The sequence below is a fragment of the Corythoichthys intestinalis genome, chromosome 18 (genome assembly GCF_030265065.1).
Source record: "Corythoichthys intestinalis isolate RoL2023-P3 chromosome 18, ASM3026506v1, whole genome shotgun sequence".
NCBI lineage: Eukaryota > Metazoa > Chordata > Actinopteri > Syngnathiformes > Syngnathidae > Corythoichthys > Corythoichthys intestinalis.
In genome coordinates, this window is record NC_080412.1 from 31,498,325 (window position 1) to 31,517,128 (window position 18,804).

Below are 18,804 nucleotides of genomic sequence, written 5' to 3' on the forward strand. Positions count from 1 at the left end.
ACAGCGTTGCCAAGATGAGAAAAGTAATTAATTAGAATACTCACTACTGAAAAGAATAACGCCGTTAGTAACGCCGTTATATTCTAACGCAGTTATTAACAACACTGGTCTTTATACTTTCACTTTACATGTTCAGCTGCGACGGACAGTCGGCATGTTGTGTTGCACAAGTTCTGAAATAAAAGATTAAAAACCTAGGGAAGCTGGCGATTTCTTTGGCGATGTTACAATAATAATAATTGTCACCTTAACTTATAAAGACTAGAGAACGGAGATGGACCGCAGAGATCATGGACCATCTACGGCCGTATTGTTGAGCCAGTTCGCGGATGCGCACTCCACGCTCATATTTTTCTATCTTCATTTCAATAGTAAGCCTCACCTTTGACCTTCTTTCACCACCTGCCCTAACATTGTTGGAATCCATGTTGATTTCTCCCACAAGAATATCCGTCGTGGGTCCGTCTTGCGGGAAAACAAACTGCGACGCTGTCATAAATTGTTGTATTTTGAGCATGTCCTCGGATGTAGAAACAAATGGCGAGTCAAATTTCACGTCGGATGTCGAAAAGATCGTGTTTTGAAGCAATCATATGTCGAGGTACCACTGTATATTATTGTTTTGCAAGATAACATTCTCTTAGTGAAAATGAACATGAAAACAATAACGGTGTTTATAAAGCAGAGGTCCATTTGAATTATGAAATTTGAATATTTTATTTAAAAAAAAAACATGGCGTTAATTTTAAAAAGCATTCCATTAAGCACAGGCAAATAGAATGGACACCTAAATCTCCACATTTACCTCGTATAGTAATTGAATCTTTTTGTTTTTGTTTTTTTGTTTTGTGAAACCCCAGTCGTGAGCTATTTTTTTTAGCTTATGAAATAAGTGAGTTTGGATTTAGTAGTACACACATCAACTAATTACATGTACAGCCCGTTTTCTCTTACAATGAAAGAGGTTTCGGATTGACAGCTTAGTAAAAGCACTTGTTGAAAGTTGTGGCATTTAAACTTGTTAGAAATATTACGACAAATATTTCATTTAAAATCAATGCATATAACTGTAATTTACTCCTGTTTGTCCTGACATGTAGTGTCACTTGGCCTCCAATGTGGATTTAACATATAGATAAACTAGAGCAGTCATAGCAAAGATTGGTCATCTTGTGTGGTTTTGTTCCATAATACTCTGCAAATCCTTCTGGATCTATTCGGTGGTCCTGCAGGCAGGCTGTCAACTGGCGAGAGTTCTGGTTCGCTTTGGGTTTCTTTTGAGTGATCGTGTCCATTTCCCTGGCTCTCGCAGATGTTTGACACCGACGAACTGTCATTTAGTTTTTGTTCTGCAAGTTCTTGACTCAAATGCCAGCTTGTTTCCTGAGGTGTGCAGCTTGCGCTTTTATTTTGATGATTTGGATGAGAATGTGAAGATGTGGACAACATATTCAGTTCTGAGTTGTGCTTTCGGTCCTGCCAGAAGTTTCTGCAGAGCTGCTCCATCTCAGAGAGGAGTGGCAAGCCAATGTCCAAGTGCATCAGCAGGTTCTCCAGCCACTCTTCCAGTTTGGTGAAGGAAGGCCTGCCACAGTTCCACAAAGTTTACAGTACATTCTGAATGTTGCTCTTGTTGGGTAAGGGTTACCTTTGATCAGCATCCAGGTCACAGCAGAGGGCAGCCAAAGGTAGGAAGGCCAAAGGGCAGTGTGAGGGTTGGTGCTGCTCTATGAAAGCAGCCACATTCAAACCAAAGTCGTTACTCCGAGGAAGGAAGTCCGGGTCAGCGCTTACTCTTCCTATGATCTGAAAAATAAAGCAGTTTACACATATGGTACATTGGTCACTCCAGATGGACTTGTTCCTGATATATTTAAGAAAAGTTAGTACCCCACATTTTATGTCTGAAGTAGGGCTGTCAAAATTATCGCGTTAACGGGCGGTAATTAATTTTTTTAAATGAATCACATTAAAATATTTAACGCACATGCCCTGCTCAAACAGATTAAACTGACAGCACAGTGTCATGTCCATTTGTTACTTGTGTTTTTTTGTTTTTTCGCCCTCTGCTGGCGCTTGGGTGCGACTGATTTTATGGGTTTCAGCCCCATGAGCTTTGTGTAATTATTGACATCAACAATGGAGAGCTACTAGTTTATTTTTTGTTTGAAAATTTTACAAATTTTGTTAAAACGAAAACATTAACAGGGGTTTTAATATAAAATTTCTATAACTTGCAGTAACATTTATCTTTTAAGAACGACAAGTCTTTCCATCCATGGATTGCTTTAACAATGTTAATAATGTTAATGCCTTTTTGTTGATTTATTGTTATAATAAACAAATACAGAACTTATGTACAGTATGTTGAATGTATATGTCTTGTGTCTTTCCATTCCAACAATAATTTACAGAAAAATATGGCATATATTATAAATGGATTGAATTGCGATTAATTACGATTAATTAATTTTTAAGCGGTGATTGACTCGATTAAACATTCTAATCGTTTGACAGCCCTAGTCAAAAGACAAAACAGTTTTGGCAGCCCTACTATACACTGAGCCAGATGCGAGTCAAAAAGGGCAAAACCAGAGTTAATGCAATCTTTGTGTCTTTAGAAGCATGCTCAAGCAGCTTATGAATTTTATTGCCTACCTCACAAATCATGATTCCAAAAGAAAATATGTCTACACGCTCATCGTAGCTTTTCCCTGAGAGGTGCAAAGATGACAGTCAGGTTAAGCTATACTGTTTCCTAGTTGTTCACGTATGAGTCCCTCTTTAGGGTCACCATTGATCATCTCCGGGGCCATCCAGTACGGGTTTCCAACCACCGTGTAACGTTTCCTCCGGTTCGGTTTACGGAGCTCCGTCAACGTTCCCTTTTGGGGCCGATCCATTGATGAACTTGTGCTGCGATTCTTATCTGCGGTCACCAAACGAGCCAATCCAAAATCAGCCACCACAACAGACTGATTCTAAACAAGGAAAACAAACTCACTGTGAATGCACCAGCCTTTTTATAAAATAATCAAAGACGTTAATTTTCATGACTATTAGCTTGTAAAACTGAAACCAAGATGTTACCTCTTTAACCAGGCAGTTGTGTGAGTTTAAATCCCTGTGGATGACGTTCATGGAGTGTAAATAGGCCTAATAAAGAGATATTCCATAAAGTGAAATCACTTTTTGGGAGACTGTTTATAGCACAAAAAGACTCACCATTCCAGCTGCAATGTCTTTGGCATAACTCACTCTGACATTCCACGAGAAGTCATTGTCCTAAAACAACAAGATCGAGATGAAAAAAATAGCATTAAGAGATTTTTCCACCATCACATATCCCTGGATCCACTTAACTACTACACACGGTTAAAGAAATGGAAGTAAGCATTCCATACTTTGGTCTGGAACAATATTTACCTTGTTGATGTTTTGAGTGCCCCTCTGTAGTCTAAGGCCGCGTTTAGACTGCAGGCATATCTGATTCCATTCGGATTCATCCTCAAATCCGATTTTAAAGTCTGACTGTTCACACTATTGTTAGTAAAATAGGATCTGGACCTGTTCAGACTGGGCCACATTATTGACCCATTGGGCAATGAAGGCGTTATCCAGCATAGAGTGACATCTTGGATAGTCAAAACCCATCTGAACTGTTCAGACTGAGAAGCATTGTGTTTGTATCGGATATAAAACTACCTTCCATTTGTGATTTTAATCAGTCTTGTTAAACTCTGATTTCTGTGCCTTGTGACTGTTCAGACTACAAAAGAGCCATCAAGTTTAAATCTGGATGGGCTAAAAATCAGATTTTGCATCCAGTCTGAACAAGGCCTAAGTGCATAAGCGGAGTGTAAGGGGGGGCCAGGCCCCCTCAATGGACGAAAAGTGTCACTGCTTGTAATTGACTTTCCTATATATAAAGTTGTAAAGCATTAAAGGAAAAAGCAAAAATTAGTAAATTAAAAAAAAAAAAAAAGATATTTTTATAAAGGGTCAAGATAATTTTTCGAACAGATCATATGACTAGCACCTTAGACAGTCATTTGCTTTGCACATTTAAAAAAAAAAAAAGAAATTCGGGGAGGGCAATTTTATTTTTCAAATGATTTTTACCTTTGTTTGAATTTTTTTTTTTTTTTCCCTTTGGATTGAAGCAACTTTGGGGGGGATTTAATGACTTCGACACCATTGTCCTACCCACAATATGGCCCCTACACAAAAAGGATTGCTAAAATCAAAACTTTTTTCATTAAAAATTCAAATGTTCAAATGCAAATATTTGAGTCTGAGATATTTTTTTGCATTCAGAAACTTTTTTCTATGATTGAATTTTTTTTTTTTTTCTTTTGATTGAAGTGATTTTTCGTTTGAAAATATATATTTTTTTTGTTTGAAGCAACTTTTTTTTGGATTGAATAATAAAGACACAAATGTCTTAGCCAAAATGTGGCCCAAACGAAAAACAGCATTACTTCAATCAGTTGCTTCAATAAAAAAAAAATTGACTTCAATCCCCCCCAAAATTCAAAGAAAAATTGCTTTCAAATGCATTTTTTTGAGTTTCAAATTTATTTTTGCATTCAAACACATTTTTTTTGATCGAATAATGAAGACACAAATCTACCTCCATATGGCTCCACCCAGGGGATACAATTTTTGACTGGGGTAACTACATTGGCACGACACTGGTGGGCGTACCATATTCAATGGATGACGATCTTGGCGAAAAGTATTGCTGTCCTAAGCAGCCTGATTTAGAATTCCCCTCAAGAATGACAGGAAACAAAAAACGCTCATTTTCAACTTATTATTATAAATATTCATGTAAGTTAATTTTACGGCTGACACTGCGTTTTGGGGTCATCAACAAGTTGTGCCCCCCTGACCCAAAAGTCAAACTCCACCTATGCCTAAGTGCCCTTCTGAACGAGTGGGCCATCCCACCTAATATTCAATTCCTAACCATACAAGACAGATAGAACTGGAACTGAATGAAACATATCAGGCCTGGTAAATGCATAAGGCTTTGTGACAGACACTACATCTTCTATGCAAGTCACAAGATAGTCAGGACAAAAAACGCCTGATTGTCTTTGTTCATGTACCAGCTCAAAGAGTATGATCACAAAAATCTGTACCATTTTGTTGATGGTTTCTCTGAGCGTTCCTCCTTGGATGTACTCGGACACAAAGTGGAGGCGCTTGTCCTTGTAAAAGAGTCCAATGAATTTTAGGACGTTGGGATGATCCAGACAGCGCATCACTTTCACCTTTAGACCAGATGGAAGATCAATGAAGAATCGTTGATGAGATGCTTTTCGAGGGAAATTTACCTCCTTCAGGAAGGTCTTATGCGTTTCCTCATCAAAACGAATCAACTCTTTCATCACCATCACCTCCCCTGTCTCCTGATGTGTTACCTTGAAAGCGATATGCAGCTCAGTTTGTTCAGAATGTTCTGTCACGCTCGCGTGATTATGGCACTACCTTGATTGCCTGTCCGAAGAAGCCCCTACCAAGCACTTCTCCATGGATGAGGTCTGAAGGCCTGAAGATGCGGTGGGTTCGATCCCCAGGGTCGGCACGCAGAGACTCAGAGCGTACCATGTCCTTCTTTTGGGATAAGAGCGACAAGGATGACTTTTCAATGCTGCAGCTTCGCCTGCGAGGTGAAATGTGACTTAGCGAAAAAAAGAGGTTTGGTGAAACAAAGAGTTAGGAGGTAAAATTACAGGATGTTCCTGGATCGCAGTCCTGTGATTCCTCTGTGCTGAGGCGAAGAAAGACTTGTTCTGATCTGTTCGACTGTCTCCATCGCCATTTCAGGTTCCTCCTCCAGATTTGGGAGCATGTGTGTTGAAGGCACTTTTTCACAGACATAGTTCAGGTCTTCATGTACGTTTCCGGAATTCTTAGACTGTGGATTGTGCTCAATGGTCAGCTGCAGTGGCCTGCTGGTGTCCTGGATCACATGATCTACCTAAAGGAAACAAGGAATTCAGTTTTTCTGAACTCTTGTTCATAGATAGTTTATTTATCCATTGGAAACCTCGTTGGGGCAAACGTTGTGGACAGGAATGCCGTTGACTTCCAGGATATTGTCTCCAACGTGGACCGAAGACAGCAGATCACGATCGAGGATGCCTGAATCTAACCTGAGGAAGGAGGATGAAGGTAAAAGACTGTAGTCAAGGAAGTTTACCGAAGGTGAACTCACGCTTTCACGGTAAGCAGAGGGCTGTTCCCTTGGCTGAGTTCAGTGGCCACCGTCAGACCTCGATGTCCATCTGTCTTAGGAGGAAGTGACACAAGGGCCACCGTGTGGGGGCTCTTGATGGGTGGCAACGAAGGCGATGTTGCTGCACCCTGACTAAAGCACTGACCGCTGCGACACAAACGTCATCTCAACACACCAAAGGAACGCAAAAAGACCTCAAAGACGGAAGCGTGTCGACTTACCAGAAGAGTTTGGAATGTTCCACAAGTGTGTAGCTCTCTCCGTCTCCAATGAACATTTGACACTTCATACATGTGAAGCATTCAGGGTGGTACTTCTGCTCCCCAGCGACCTGTCAGCACATAAAGTGGGTTTGCTACTGAGTACAGTGTGACGTTGATAGATTCTTGAATTGTTGAATTTACTAAGAGTTGACCCAAGAAATGATTATTTCTAAGATTTGGCGTTTTCTCCTAGATGTGATTCTTTCAGGATTTTGGACTTGAATTTATTTTCTTTACAAGACCAACAAGCTTTTAGCCAAGCACTGAAATTTACACCGTGTTTTCAGATTTGTTCGGGCCGGATGTTGTCGATCTGCCGAATGCGCTCTTCAAATATAAGTGGTGGCTTTTCATTTGTGATTACATTGCATCTAATTTTTGCGACAAACTAAAAATGGGAATGGATGAGGCTACCATAACAAGCCCCGTTTGGAGCGTCTCGGTGCAGCCATGACAGTTGTCTCCGTAATGCTGCCAGTAGTGCTTCTTGCAGTACAGTTGTCCATCTCGCTCGTAGTACCAATGAGACAGGATGCAACCGCAATCCCAGCACCTGCACACCAGGGGGACAGTCAGAGCTATTTTATATGAATTCATCATCTCTCTTCATTATCTTTTACTTTGTTCAGTTATTGAGGAAACGTCAGGTTGAATTTGCACTCAACAGCGTCAAACCTTTTTTTTTTTTTTTTAGCTCACTGCACATATACAGCGCTCATATCTCAAACCAGCGCTTGCAAGTTAAAGCAAAAAATGTGAAGGTATAGCAGCTCATATCTGGAAAAACGCGTACATGGGCTCAGTTGTATCTCAAGACACCAGTTTAAATCTGTCTCTATACACACAGACATTGTTAGAAGAAGAATAGCAATGTGTAACATGAAAGTGCTGTTATCTGTGAAGCAGGACAAACGTGGTGGGCGGCCACTTCCTGTGAAACTCCATCTCATTTCCTCTGACACAATCACCAAGTCATATGTAATATGTTGTGATCATGGTAAAGAGCGGTCTTTTAGTGAACCCCTCCTTTTCTCAGGGCAACGTTCTAGACCAAACGCAAAAGGTGAACATTTTTGTTGTCTTTGATTCTAGGAAAAAGAAAAAACTCCAATACTACTACCCAGGAAGTAAGGAAGTGTGTCTGTGTGTTGCGGCATGTTTGCATTGTTTCAGCAATCTAAGTTGTACATGCCAAACTCAGCTGACAAACAACGCTGTCTCTTACCGTCCTTTCATCCCCTTTCGAAACCTTTGGTCCCGCCGAGACATTGTGGTGATGCCTTGTTAAAACTGGTAGAAAAGGAATGAGAAAAAGTGCCTCCACGCGCTCATGTCGAACATCTTGTGCTTGCTCGCACAGGTTGCTTTCCTGTGTGTGTGTGCGCTGACTTCCTCCTAATGTGAGTTGGGTGGAAGAAAAAAGCGAGCCAGTGACAGCAGATGGTAGCTGTTCCTTTCAAACTCGTCCCAGGATAGAACGTAAACTCCACCTTCCTGGTCCTGTTACGTCCTGTTCGGGATCCACTTACAAAAAGTCATCTCATCTGGAGCTTTCTTTCAAAAAGTCACGTGCAACTGCCTGGATGTGTGTGAGTGCACACTGCTGGCAAAAAGTATTGGCACCCCTGCAATTCTGTCAGATAATGCTCAGGTTCTTCCAGAAAATGATTGCAATTACAAATTATTTGGTAGTAATCTCTTCATTTATTTTGTTTGCAATGAAAAAACAAAAACAAAAGAGAATTGGGGGAGGGGGGGGACATTATCATTTTACACAAAACTCCAAAAATGGGCCGGACATAAGTATTGGTACCTTCAGCCTAAAACTTGGTCCAGGTCTCTGAGATTTGAAGGGTGCCTTCTCCAAACTGACATTTTCAGATCTCTCCACAGGTGTTCTATGGGATTCAGGTGTGGATTCATTGCTGGCCACTTTAGAAGTCTCCAGTGCTTTCTCTCAAACCATTTTCTATTGCTTTTTGAAGTGTGTTTTGGGTCATTGTCCTGCTAGAAGACCCATGACCTATGAGCAGCTTTCCCACACTGGGCCCTACATTATGCTGCAAAATTTGTTGGTAGTATTCAGACTTCATAATGCTATGCACACGGTCAAGCAGTCCAGTGCCAGAGTTAGCAAAGCAACCCCAAAACATCAGGGAACCTCCGCCATGTTTGACTGTGGGGACCGTGTTCTTTTCTTTGAAGGCCTCATTTTTTCCCTGTAACTCTATGTTGATGCCTTTTCCCAAAAAGCTCTACTTTTGTCTCATCTGACCAGAGAACATTCTTCCAACACATTTTTGGCTTTCTTGGGTAGGTTTTGGCAAACTCCAGCCTGGCTTTTTTATGTCTCTGGGTCAGAAGTGGGGTCTTCCTGGGTATCCTACCATAGATCATTCAGATGCCAACGGCTAGTACGGGTTGACACTATTGTACCCTCAGACTGCAGGACAGCTTGAACTTGTTTGGATGTTAGTCGATATTCTTTATCCACCATCCGCACAATCTTTCGTTCAAATCTTTCATCAATTTTTCTTTTCCATCCACATCTAGGGAGGGTTGCCACAGTGCTATGGGCTTTACACTTATTGATGACACTGCGCACGGTAGACACAGGAAAATTCAGGTCTTTGGAGATGGACTTGTAGCCTTGATATTGCCCATGCCTCCTCGCAATTTTGCTTCTCAAGGCCTCAGAAATTTATTTGGTCTTCTTTCTTTTCTCCATGCTCAATGTGGTACACACAAGGACACAGGACGGAGGTTGAGTCAACTTTAATCAATTTTAACTAGCTGCAAGTGTGATTTAGTTATTGCCACCACCTGTTATGTGCCACAGGTAACAGGTGCTGTTAATTACACAAATTAGAGAAGCATCACATGATTTTTCAATGGGTGCCAATACTTTTGTCCGGCCCATTTTTGGAGTTTTGTGTAAAATGATAATGATTTAATTTTTTTCCCCCATTATCTTTTGTTTTTTCATTTCAAGCAAAATAAATGAAGCTATTACTACCAAAGCATTTGTAAATGCAATCATTTTCTAGGAGAAATTGAGCATTATCTGACAGAATTGCAGGGGTGCCAATACTTTTGGCCAACAGGGTATGTGTGAAATTGTATCTGTCGTCGATTACATCCATGTAAAATAACGCCCGTGCTACAGTCTATTGATGAATCATTAGTTTAATGGAAAAGCACAGCGTACAAAAAAAGTACCATTTTGCTTGTATTGAACATGAAAATGAAGAAAAGTTACATGTTGACTTGCAAGATGAGAATCATTTACATCTTTTACTCCTAATGAAAACAAAACGGAATACATCAACAATGTAGGAAGTTCCGTCTCATAACACATGAAAATCCTCAATTTTGACACTTGACTAAATAGAAAACAAGCTTACTTTCTTCTGCTCTTTGTCACTATAACTTAAGACTAATACACACACTAACATTAATACAGCATAGACTGAAAACACTCACACAAAAACACACGTACAATCATGATGTATGACAAAGGCTCCTCTGGTGTTTTCCTATGATCTGTTATTACCTTACAGTGTGTCATATGCAATACTGTATATATTATTTTATATTTACCGTGTGTGATATGTTAGGACCTGACGCTCTTGATGTATTTATTACCTCCCATTTATTGTGCTATCATGTTAGCTCACATTTGGTGTATGTTGTTCCTCATCAGCAGTGTGAAAAGTAGGCCGAGACTTCAGCACGTCGACCTCCTCCAAGGTACGCTGCTGTGAGGCGTTTGCTTGGTGAAGGGTCACAGCAGCATCAGCAGTGTGCACTTTAGTGTACGTGTTACAAAGAGACATGTCTTGTTTTCTCAGCGTCGACGTTTGTGTGTGAGAATTATGTTCAGTTCGTGGAAATCTTGATGATGACGAACTGCTGACGTGCAGAGGATGTGCCGAAGCTCCGGCGGAAGGTAGGATGTGTTCAGTCTGGGATTCGTGTAGCACCGCTGTTGTTGCAATGAGGTCACTTCCTTTCTGGCGTTCGTTCACTTCCTTCTTCGGCCGCAGTATTTACCCTGACAGCCACCGCCTAGAACAACACGCAAAGGAACTGTGGATACGCAACTAAAACATCTTCATACAAAAGGATTTTATTTAACTCATTGACAGCGAAAGATAAAATCCTTATGACCCGAGAGGGCTGGCAGTGAATGGCAATGTAGCAAGTGGGTGGCGGTTACCTCTGTAGGCCCCGGCTCCCAACAAGTTTTGCATGGCTGCGTACTTGGCTGCCATCTGCGCGCGGGCTGCAGAACATAGAAATGCAAGTAAGCCAAATTGCAGCTTGAAGCTACAGCTGGTGAATTAGGTTTGGCTTTCAAATTAGGGCGATCCTTTAAATGAGGACTTTAAACAGGGTTTCTAATGTTAATGTTCCAGGTTAAATCTTAGTATCACAAAAAAGGATTATGTCTTGAAAATACGGTTTTAATTAAGGGTTAGCGTTACAAATGAGTTTTTCAAACCAGTCTTTCAGGGCAAGGTTAGGTTTAAACAAATGACAACAACAACAAGGAATCTCTTACATTTTTGTGCTGCCCCCGCATATCCTACAAGACAAAACAAGAAGGACAAAGTCAAGCTATGGCTAATAAATATCTTACTTCTTGTTTCTTAGCAATGCTGTATGCCATTTTGAAAGGAAGTATCACAAAAAAATTAAGTGGTCGATAAATATTGGTTTTATATGGTTGAGCCATTTACAGTGGGGCAAATAAGTATTTAGTCAACCACCAATTGTGCAAGTTCTCCTACTTGAAAAGATTAGAGAGGCCTGTAATTTTCAACATAGGTAAACCTCAACCATGAGAGACAGAATGTGGGGAAAAAAACAGAATATCACATTGTTTCATTTTTAAAGAATTTATTTCCAAATTAGAGTGGAAAATAAATATTTGGTCACCTACAAACAAGCAAGATTTCTGGCTGTCAGAGAGGTCTAACTTCTTCTAACGAGGTCTAACGAGGCTCCACTCGTTACCTGTATTAATGGCACCTGCTTTAACTCAGTTCGGTCTTGGTATGAAAGACACCTGTCCACAAACTCAGTCAGTCACACTCCAAACGTCACTATGGCCAAGACCAAAGAGCTGTCGAAGGACACCAGAGACAAAATTGTAGACCTGCACCAGGCTGGGAAGACTGAATCTGCAATAGGTAAAACGCTTGGTGTAAAGAAATCAGCTGTGGGAGCAAGTATTAGGAAATGGAAGACATACAGGACCACTGATAATCTCCCTCGATATGGGGCTCCATGCATGATCTCACCCCGTGGCGTCAGAATGATAACAAGAACGGTGAGCAAAAATCCCAGAACCACACAGGGGGGAACTAGTGAATGACCTACAGAGAGCTGGGACCACAGTAACAAAGACTACTATCAGTAACACAATGCGCCGCCAGGGACTCAAATCCTGCACTGCCAGACGTGTCCCCCTGCTGAAGAAAGTACACGTCCAGGCCCGTCTGCGGTTTGCTAGAGAGCATTTGGATGATCCAGAAGAGGACTGGGAGAATGTGTTATGGTCAGATGAAACCAAAATAGAACTTTTTGGTAGAAACACAGGTTCTCGTGTTTGGAGGAGAAAAAAATACTGAATTGCATCCGAAGAACACCATACCCACTGTGAAGCATGGGGGTAGAAACATCATGCTTTGGGGCTTTTTTTCTGCAAAGGGACCTGGACGACTGATCTGTGTAAAGGAAAGAATGAATGGGGCCATGTGTCGAGAGATTTTGAGTGAAAATCTCCTTCCATCAGCAAGGGCATTAAAGATGAGACGTGGCTGGGTCTTTCAGCATGACAATGATCCCAAACGCACAGCCAGGGCAACAAAGGAGTGGCTTCGTAAGAAGCATTTCAAGGTCCTGGAGTGGCCTAGCCAGTCTCCAGATCTCAACCCCATAGAAAATCTGTGGAGGGAGTTGAAAGTCCGTGTTGCCCAATGACAGCCCCAAAACATCACTGCTCCAGAGGAGATCTGCATCGAGGAATGGGCCAAAATACCAGCAACAGTGTGTGAAAAGCTTGTGAAGAGTTACAGAAAATGTTTGGACTCTGTTATTGCCAACAAAGGGTACGTAACAAAGTATTGAGATGAACTTTGGGTATTGACCAAATACGTATTTTCCACCATGAGTTGCAAATAAATTCTTTAAAAATCAAACAATGTGATTTTCTGGGTTTTTTTCCCCCACATTCTGTCTCATGGTTGAGGTTTACCCATATTGACAATTACAGGCCTCTCTAATATTTTCAGGTCGGAGAACTTGCACAATTAGTGGTTGACTAAATACTTATTTGCCCCACTGTATGGTTGGGCCATTTATATCACACAATCCTAAATCATTCAAGTATTGATTGTTTTAATGGATAACTGAAATGTATTGAGTAACCAAGAATATGTTGGAGGCTTTGAGAAAATGGTTGCATGATGATTTGTGGGTGTGTTGCCCCGTTTGCTTGTTCTGAAAGCATTCAAAATAAAGGAAACAATATTAGACAAGATGAAACTAGTCAATTTGCTTACCAGGAAAGCCTCCAGCAGCTGCTCCACCAAAGCCGTTTAAACCACTCCCTGCTGGCAAAATATGTTTGTGCACAATTAATGGTACTGCTACCATACGTAATAGACAAGCACTCATTTACATGACAGATAATCAAACGTCAATCAATTTTCTTTGTCATTAACTTACATTGAATTATTTAAGAAAGTATGAGTTGAACTATTACTGAACTCGCCTTGATCCCCTCACTGAGTCCCACAATTTCTGCTGAGTACCACTTACTAAGTACAGTCGGCTTTTAGCTGGACTACTGTGGATTGCTCGATCATTAAACATTAGCACTACAGCAACAATTATCTTTAGCGCACAAGTGTGCATGTCAGAGTCAACAAATCCAAACTTAAGGTTCTGAAATGTGCTTCAACTTTGAGTTTGTTTACCTGGCCCATATCCCGCTGCTCCAAGGGATGGTCCATACCCTGATTTAGCAGGTTTTCCTGCTCCAAGTACACCAGGTCCATATCCAGTAGAGCTACCTGCTGCAGCTCCACCTCCAACAGCTCCTGGACCATAGCCTCCTAGTCTGGCACCCCCAGGCCCGTAGCCAAAAGATCCTGTCCCTGTTGCCCCTTGGCCATATCCGCCTGGGCCATAGCCACCAAGTCTAATTCCATTGGAAACAGCACCCCCTGTTGGGAAAACCGCATGCAATTTAGTTTAAAATATTAGCATTTGCTACAAACTTCAAAAATGTTTTTTTTTTTTTTTTTTATTTACAATGTGACCCAAGCTTACCTGGTGTCATTGGTTTTCTTTTGCCAAACTGTTGGCCACCTGCTCCCAAACCACCTGTTCCTGCGCTAGCACCACTAGGCCCAAAACCACCTATTCCTGTGGCCGCGCCACCTGGACCAAAGCCACCCACTCCAGCACCTCCTGGTCCAATTCCACCAGTTCCCATGCCCGCAGCACCTGGTGTGAAGCCTGCCATGCCTTTGGTAGCACCACTTGGTGCGAATCCACCTGTTCCAGGCCCTGCACCGCCTGGTCTGAAACCACCACCAGGTCCAAAGCCACCTGTACCAGCGCCAGCAATGCCAGGTACAAAGCCAGTGCCGACACCTCCTGGTCTGAAGCCACCTCCAGGTCCGATGCCGCCATTTCCAATGCCAGCACCACCGGGTCTGAAGGCACCCCCTGGTCCAAAGCCACCAGTGCCATAACCAGCTCCACCTAGTGAGGATGAACCATAGCCTATCATAAAATGAGAGAGAAAAAATGTTTTTGCTTTACATTTCAAATGTCCGAGTAAAGTGTTGTTTTCATACCAGATTTCGGGGGCTTCCTGATGTCCTGTCCTTGACCTGCTCCAACAGTCCCATAGCCACCAGGTCCTGTAGTAACACCACCTGGCCCATAGCCAGTGGCGCCAGTTCCAACACCACCTTGTGTTCCTACTCCTCCTACGGTGCCTGGCCCATTGCCTCCAGGTCTGAAGCCACCTGGACCGAAACCTCCTGGACCAAAACTGGCACCTCCTGCTCCAGTTCCATAGCCACCAGGTAGAATACCACCAACTCCTGTTCCATAACCTACAAATTATGTTACTGTACTGTTAAAGTTCTCAAATGGAGGCTGGAATACATGTTGCTCAGGATCAATTTACTTTTTGATGGTTTTCCAGCGCCGTACCTTGAACCTGAAAAAGAGCACATATTACATAAATAAAACGTGTACAATTACAAACACATAAACTTGTTTTCAGAAATGCCTTCTTACCACCATATCCCCCCAATCCGCCAATACCACCACCATAACCCGGCACTCCTCCCAAACCTCCAGGGACGGCTCCAACTCCAAGAGTACCAGTTCCACTGACACCCGTGCCTGCTGTCTTGGCACCATAGCTTCCAGGACCACCACCATAACCTCCGAGTCCTGTACCATAGCCTCCGCGACCAGCCCCAACACCTCCAGGACCACCATATCCACCAGGTCCAACCCCACCTTGGGCGCCTGTTGCGACAGTTCCATATGCTGACAGCAAGACAAGAATTTGATTTGATTGTACCTTATGGAAGAAAGAAAGCCCTTAAAACAAGTGCATTACTTTTGCCCGGTTTTCCTCCTTGTCGTACGCCAGCTCCATTTGGGAAGCGTAGACCTGAGAGGGAGCAAAGAGTTGAATTTTTAAAAAAATGTCACTTCAATATGCAAGACAAGTGCAATTGGTGTACCTCCACCTGGTAAAAGTCCAGCTCCACCAGCACCGTAACCTACGATAAATGACAGGTGAAATGTAAAAATCTTTCTGCAACATTGGCTTCACTGTGTACATTTCACATAGTTCATGGATCAGTTTTCATGTATACTTTACACATGGTTCATTTGTTTAGACGTAGCTCACTTTTCCCAGGTTTTGTGAGACCGGATCCTACTCCACCAGGCGCTATTCCACCAGGACTGGTCCCAACTCCTCCTGGACCCCCTCCTACTGCACCGGGCCCAGTTCCATATTGGCCTGTACCTCCTCCAACAGCACCAGGCCCAGTTCCGATTCCACCCGTTCCTGTCCCAAAACCTCCTGGACCAGAACCAACACCTCCTGGACCAGCAAAACCACCTGGACCACCCACACCTTGGCCAAAATTCCCATATGCTGACAATAAAAACAAACCCGTTCATTTGAAAATAGTTTTTCCTCAAGGAGGTAAGATAGTATTCAAGAGTACCTTTGCCTGGTTTTCCTCCTTGTCCTACACCAGCTCCATTTGGGAAGCTTTGACCTGGGAGGGAGGAAAGAGTTAGCAACTTTTCAAAATGTCTGTCACTTAAGCGTGCCATGTAAATGGCATACCTCCGCCTGGTAAAACTCCAGCTCCACCAGCCCCATAACCTGTAGTGTAGATAATGGGTAAAGTCAATAAAATATTCTCATCTTTGGCTTCATTTCTCATAACTTTTTAAGCAGCTCATTTTTTTCTAGGTTTTGTGAGACCTGTTCCTACTCCACCAGGCCCTGTCCCGAATCCTCCTGGACCTCCTCCACCTACTCCCATCCCAATCCCAACTCCTCCTGGACGAGCACCAACACCTCCGGGAACACCATATCCACCAGGCCCAACCCCACCTTGGCTTCCTGCTCCAAAATTCCCATATGCTTATCAGAAAACAAAATGATTATTAGATGACATTCTTTTACAAGGAAGAAATAAATTCCTCAAGTGAAGTACTTTTTCCTGGTTTTCCTCCTTGTCCTACACCAGCTCCATTTGGAAAGTTTAGACCTGAGAGGGAAGAGAGACTGCTTTTTTGTCTGTCATTTTAATCTGCTAATGAAATATACAGTGAAATATATAAGCTTTTCACACACTGTTGTTGGTATTTTGGCCCATTCCTCCATGCAGATCTCCTCTAGAGCAGTGATGTTTTGGGGCTGTCGTTGGGCAAAACAGACTTTTTACTCCCTCCACAGATTTTCTATGGGGTTGAGATCTGGAGACTGGCTAGGCCACTCCAGGACCTTGGAATGCTTCTTACGAAGCCACTCCTTTGTTGCCCTGGCTGTGTGTTTGGGATCATTGTCATGCAGAAGGACCCAGCCACGTCTCATCTTCAATGCCCTTGCTGATGGAGATTTTCACTCAAAATCTCTCGATACCTGGCCCCATTCATTCTTTCCTTTACATAGATCAGTGTGTTTGGGATCATTGTCATGCAGAAAGACCCAGCCACGTCTAATCTTCAATGCCCTTGCTGATGGAAGGAGATTTTCACTCAAAGTCTCTCAATACCTGGCCCCATTCATTCTTTCCTTTACATAGATCAGTCGTCCTGGTCCCTTTGCAGAAAAACAGCCCCAAAGCATGATGTTTCCACCCCCATGCGTCACAGTGGGTATGGTGCAATTCAGTATTTTTCCTCCAAACACGAGAACCTGTTTTTCTACCAAAAAGTTCTATTTTGGTTTCATCTGACCATAACACATTCTCCCAGTACTCTTCTGGATCATCCAAATGCTCTCTAGCGAACCACAGACAGGCCTGGACGTGTACTTCCTTCAGCAGGGGGACACGTCTGGCAGTGCAGGATTTGAGTCCCTGGCGGCGCATTGTGTTACTGATAGTAGCTTTTGTTGCTGTGGTCCCAGCTCTCTGTAGGTCATTCACTAGGTCCCCCCGTGTGGTTCTGGGATTTTTGCTCACCGTTCTTGTTATCATTTTGATGTCACGGGGTGAGGAGGGAGTTGAAAGTCCGTGTTGCCGAACGACAGCCCCAAAACATCACTGCTCTAGAGGAAATCTGCATGGAGGAATGGGCCAAAATACCAGCAGCAGTGTGTGACAAGCTTGTGAAGAGTTACAGAAAACGTTTGGCCTCCGTTATTGCCGTCAAAGGGTACATAACAAAGTATTGAGATGAGATGAACTTTTGTTATTGACTAAATACTTATTTTCCACCATGATTTGCAAATACATTCTATAAAAATCAAACAATGTGATTTTCTGGGGGGGGGTTCCACATTCTGTCTCTCAAGGTTGAGGTTTACCCATGTTGGCAATTACAGGCCTCTCTAATATTTTCTTTAGTGGGAGAACTTGCACAATTAGTGGTTGACTAAATACTTATTTGCCCCACTGTATTATCTTGCCATACCTCCACCTGGTAAAACACCAGCTCCACCGCTACCATAATCTAGGACAAATGAGCAAAATTTAGAGAAATGTTTTATTTTTCACATGGTTCCAAGAGTTTATAAGCGTCTCACTTTTGCCAGGTTTTGTTACACCCATTCCTTGTCCACCAGGCCCTGTCCCGATTCCTCCTTGGCCTCCTCCAATTACTCCAGGTCCGGTACCAACTCCTCCTGGACCCCTTCCAACTGTGCCGGGACCGGTCCCAAATCCTCCTGTACCTCCTCCAAATCCACCGGGTCCGGTCCCAATTTGCCCGGGACCTCCTCCAACAATCCCGGTGCCACCTCCAACTCCACCAGGTAAGGTTCCAACTTTGGTGCCATCTGGATTATATGCTGTATTGAGAACCACATCCATAAAATTGGATTACTTGGAAATGTTTCTATAATGTAGAGATTGAAAACTGATAAGCAGCACCTTTAGATGGTTTTGGTGTTGCTCCTACGGTAGTAGATGTGCCTCCTGGTCCGAATCCAGTTCCTCCTACTGGTCCTGCACTGGTTGGAGCTTCTACTCCAGTCCGTCTTCCTCCTGTCCTACTTCTGCCATCTGTCGCTCTATCAGGACTTGCTTCTCCTTCTCCTTCACCAGGTGTATCACCTCTCGGGACTCCTTTTGGTTGAGCATGGATAACCAACAGACCTTTTTTACAGAATACGATTAAAATGTTAAGCATAATATGTTCAAAAGTGGCACAGCAGGTTGACCTGGTGGTCTGAGAGGTCGGGCACCAGGTAGGACCCCACTTGCACCTGCAAATGTTAAACGTGGCATTTAGGTTTTCTTAAAAGTTAATTGTAAGTACAGTTGAATCTCTTTTTTTTTTTTTTTTTTTTTTTTTTTTAAACCTGTCCTGTTCAGCTGTTTGACACAGAGAATGGAAGTCTAAGTGCCCGGATTCTGAACAGTTTTAATGTTTCACATTGAGAGTCTGACATACTCCCATTGTGATCATTCAAAATACCTTTTTATTATGACAAAGCAGCGAACAGGAAGGGATTATGGGGGGACAGAAGAAAAGAAATACAAGAGAAGAAAGAAAAGAAACACA

General features: G+C 42.6%; 2 protein-coding genes across 2 annotated transcripts; both read right to left on the reverse strand.

Annotated features, from left to right (window-relative positions):
* Positions 1-741: 741 nt before the first annotated feature.
* LOC130906481 (LIM domain kinase 1-like) lies at positions 742-7,938 on the reverse strand. The gene is made up of 15 exons (XM_057820863.1): positions 7,736-7,938; positions 6,925-7,063; positions 6,469-6,578; positions 6,227-6,394; positions 6,059-6,164; positions 5,742-5,989; positions 5,497-5,671; positions 5,343-5,429; positions 5,148-5,279; positions 3,226-3,285; positions 3,091-3,156; positions 2,795-2,981; positions 2,659-2,714; positions 1,649-1,806; positions 742-1,585 (listed from the first exon to the last, which is right to left on the reverse strand). The coding sequence occupies exons 1-15, from the start codon at positions 7,777-7,779 to the stop codon at positions 1,150-1,152; spliced, it is 2,172 nt and encodes a 723-aa protein (XP_057676846.1). The 5' UTR covers positions 7,780-7,938; the 3' UTR covers positions 742-1,149.
* Positions 7,939-9,716: 1,778 nt separating this feature from the next.
* On the reverse strand, positions 9,717-18,527 carry LOC130906211 (spidroin-1-like). The gene is made up of 20 exons (XM_057820273.1): positions 18,461-18,527; positions 18,171-18,365; positions 17,825-18,088; positions 17,713-17,751; positions 16,290-16,343; positions 16,055-16,216; positions 15,914-15,952; positions 15,789-15,842; positions 15,464-15,715; positions 15,294-15,332; positions 15,167-15,220; positions 14,836-15,093; positions 14,723-14,755; positions 14,385-14,648; positions 13,852-14,310; positions 13,497-13,745; positions 13,080-13,130; positions 11,075-11,098; positions 10,730-10,795; positions 9,717-10,578 (listed from the first exon to the last, which is right to left on the reverse strand). Exons 1-20 carry the CDS (start codon positions 18,525-18,527, stop codon positions 10,535-10,537), a joined length of 2,667 nt encoding a protein of 888 aa, XP_057676256.1. The 3' UTR covers positions 9,717-10,534.
* Between the last annotated feature and the right edge of the window lie 277 nt (positions 18,528-18,804).